Raw genomic sequence first — 2,201 nt, 5'->3', positions numbered from 1 at the left:
ACGCCCTAGGGTTTAGGGTTTAGGGTTTAGGGTTTGTGCTGCTGCCAGCAGCGAGAACCACAGCGGCACTGCTGCTTGCTGCTGCACCCCCAAAACCCCCAGAGGCGAGGCCCCTAAGAAGAGGCCCATGGGGTGGGGAAAGGGGCAGAGGGGGAGCAGGGGGCCCCGTCTAGCTGGCGCTGCTGCTGCTGCTGCTGCTGCTGCTGCTGGCCGCGGGGCCCCTGCTGCTGCGGGAGTCAGGCGGTACTGCACTTCAGCGCAGAAGGCGTCAGCCTCGCTTTGAGACAGAGACACAATTTCCTCGCACAGCTGCAGCAAGTGGCGGCTGGGCCTGCTGCTGCTGCTGCTGCTGCTGCTGCTGTTGCTGCTGCTGCTGTTGGAAGGCGCACCATGAGAGGTCTCGCTGCGTTTGCTGCCCGGGGCCACTGCTGCCCCTGCAGAGAAGCGGCGAAGAGAGCCACAAGAACCAGTCGCTGCTGCTGCTGCTGTTGCTGCTGCTGCTGTTGTTGCTGTTGCCGCGGCATGCCCGTGATAAATTGCTGCAGCTGTTGTGAGCCCGAGGGCCCGTCGGGCCCACCAGGCAGCGGCAGGGCCTGCGGCCATCGCTCTGCTGCGGCTGCTGTGCGCTGCTGCGCCCGACGCTGCTGCTGCTGCTGCTGCTGCTGCTGCAGCAGCACCCGATGCTCCTGATTCAACGCCAAAGAGGAACTACAACTCAAAAACAAAAACAACAAAAAATAATTGAAGTTCCTCTTCATGCTGCACCGACGTACGTGTGTTTGCTGCAGCTCCCAACTGCAGCTAAGGGGGCCCCCAGGGCCCCCCCAGGGGGCCCCAGGGGGCCCCCAAGGGGCCCCTGAGAGGCAGCAAAAATGTTTTGTATAAACCCTAGGTAGGCCGTTGGCCTAAATACCCAGTAGAGCGAGCTTATGTAGCTGCTTTTGTTGTTGCCGCTTGCTGCAGCTACTGCTGCGGCTTGCTGCTGCTGCTGCTGCTGCTGCTGCTGGATTAGTTTTCTTGAAGAGGACAGTAGAGCGAGCGACAGCCTAGGGCCTAGGCAGCAGCGCTGCAGTCTAGAGACAGCTAATTTGCTGCTGAGGATCTACTGGAGCCTGGCTAAGCCCCGGGCTACAGAGCTACCGCTGCTGCTGCTGCTGCTGCTGCAGCTGCTGCTGCCGTGCTCTGCAGCAGCTGTGTGGGAGTAGTAGCCTAGTCATAAGTCTGCAAATAAGCCAAGGCGTTGTTTGCGTTGCAGTGAGGCCGTTACAGCTGAGCGGGGCCAGTGCCACTGCTGCTGCTGCTGCTGCTGCTGCTGAAACAGCAGTAAAGACTGTAGAACTTATGCTGCAGCAGCAACTGTGACAGCAGCAGCAGCAGAACTACTGCTACGCCGGTGCGTGCAGCAGCACGCGTTCCGTCTGCTGCAGCTGCGTTGGGCGCCGCAGGCACTGCAGCAGCAGCAGCAGCTGTTGCTGCAGCAGCAGCAGCAGCTGTTGCTGCAGCAGCAGCAGCAGCTGTTGCTGCAGCAGCAGCAGCAGGGCCCTCACCTCTCCCGGATCTCCTGGGCAAAGGCCTGCAGCAAATCCCGTATCAAGGGGGGCCCCTCCTTCTTTGCTGCTGCATCAATTCGCTGCTGCGGCGGCAGCCGCCCATCTCCATAAAATGAAATGCTGCAGCTGCTGCTGTCTTCTGTGAAGTCCCTAATGCACAGCCGCCCCCGCGAGTCTGCAGCAGCAGCAGCAGCAGCAGCAGCAACAGCAGCAGGAGAGGTGTGAAGGGCTGCTGCGCTAGCCGTGAGGGGCAGAGACATAATGGACGGCAGCAGCTGCAGCAGCCACTGGTACAGTCGCAGCAGCTGCAGCAGCAGCTGCAGCAGCAGCAGCTGCTGCTGCTGCTGCTGCAGGGTCCTCCAAACAAGACAAAAAGGACTTATTCGAGAGAGCAAAAAGAGGCAAAAAAGAAAACAAAACAACGCCAAAAAAAGAAAACAAAGGGAAAAACAAAATAAAATAAATAAAATTAAATTAAAAAATTAATTAATTAATTAATTAAAACCGACCTGCGAGAAAGTTTTGCTGCTGGTCTCTTGCTGTTGCTTTCCAATCTGCTTCGGCGTTTAAATCGAAAATTAAAATCTTCCGATTTCGTTTGTAGCTCAGCGAGGCCTGAAACCCCAAACCCTAAACCCTAAACCCTAAACC

General features: G+C 57.8%; 1 protein-coding gene across 1 annotated transcript; it reads right to left on the bottom strand.

Annotated features, from left to right (window-relative positions):
- Nucleotides 1–236: 236 nt before the first annotated feature.
- ETH_00008965 (uncharacterized protein) lies at nucleotides 237–2,165 on the bottom strand (the record flags this gene model as incomplete). The annotated part of the gene is made up of 3 exons (XM_013380768.1): nucleotides 237–708; nucleotides 1,548–1,725; nucleotides 2,060–2,165. Coding segments are annotated over 3 exons (756 nt in total), but the record flags the coding sequence as incomplete, so codon positions are not given.
- Between the last annotated feature and the right edge of the window lie 36 nt (nucleotides 2,166–2,201).

Source organism: Eimeria tenella, genomic scaffold (genome assembly GCF_000499545.2).
Source record: "Eimeria tenella Houghton genomic scaffold, Eth_scaff863, whole genome shotgun sequence".
In the NCBI taxonomy this organism is placed as follows: domain Eukaryota; phylum Apicomplexa; class Conoidasida; order Eucoccidiorida; family Eimeriidae; genus Eimeria; species Eimeria tenella.
This window is presented reverse-complemented; position numbering and strand designations above follow the sequence as displayed.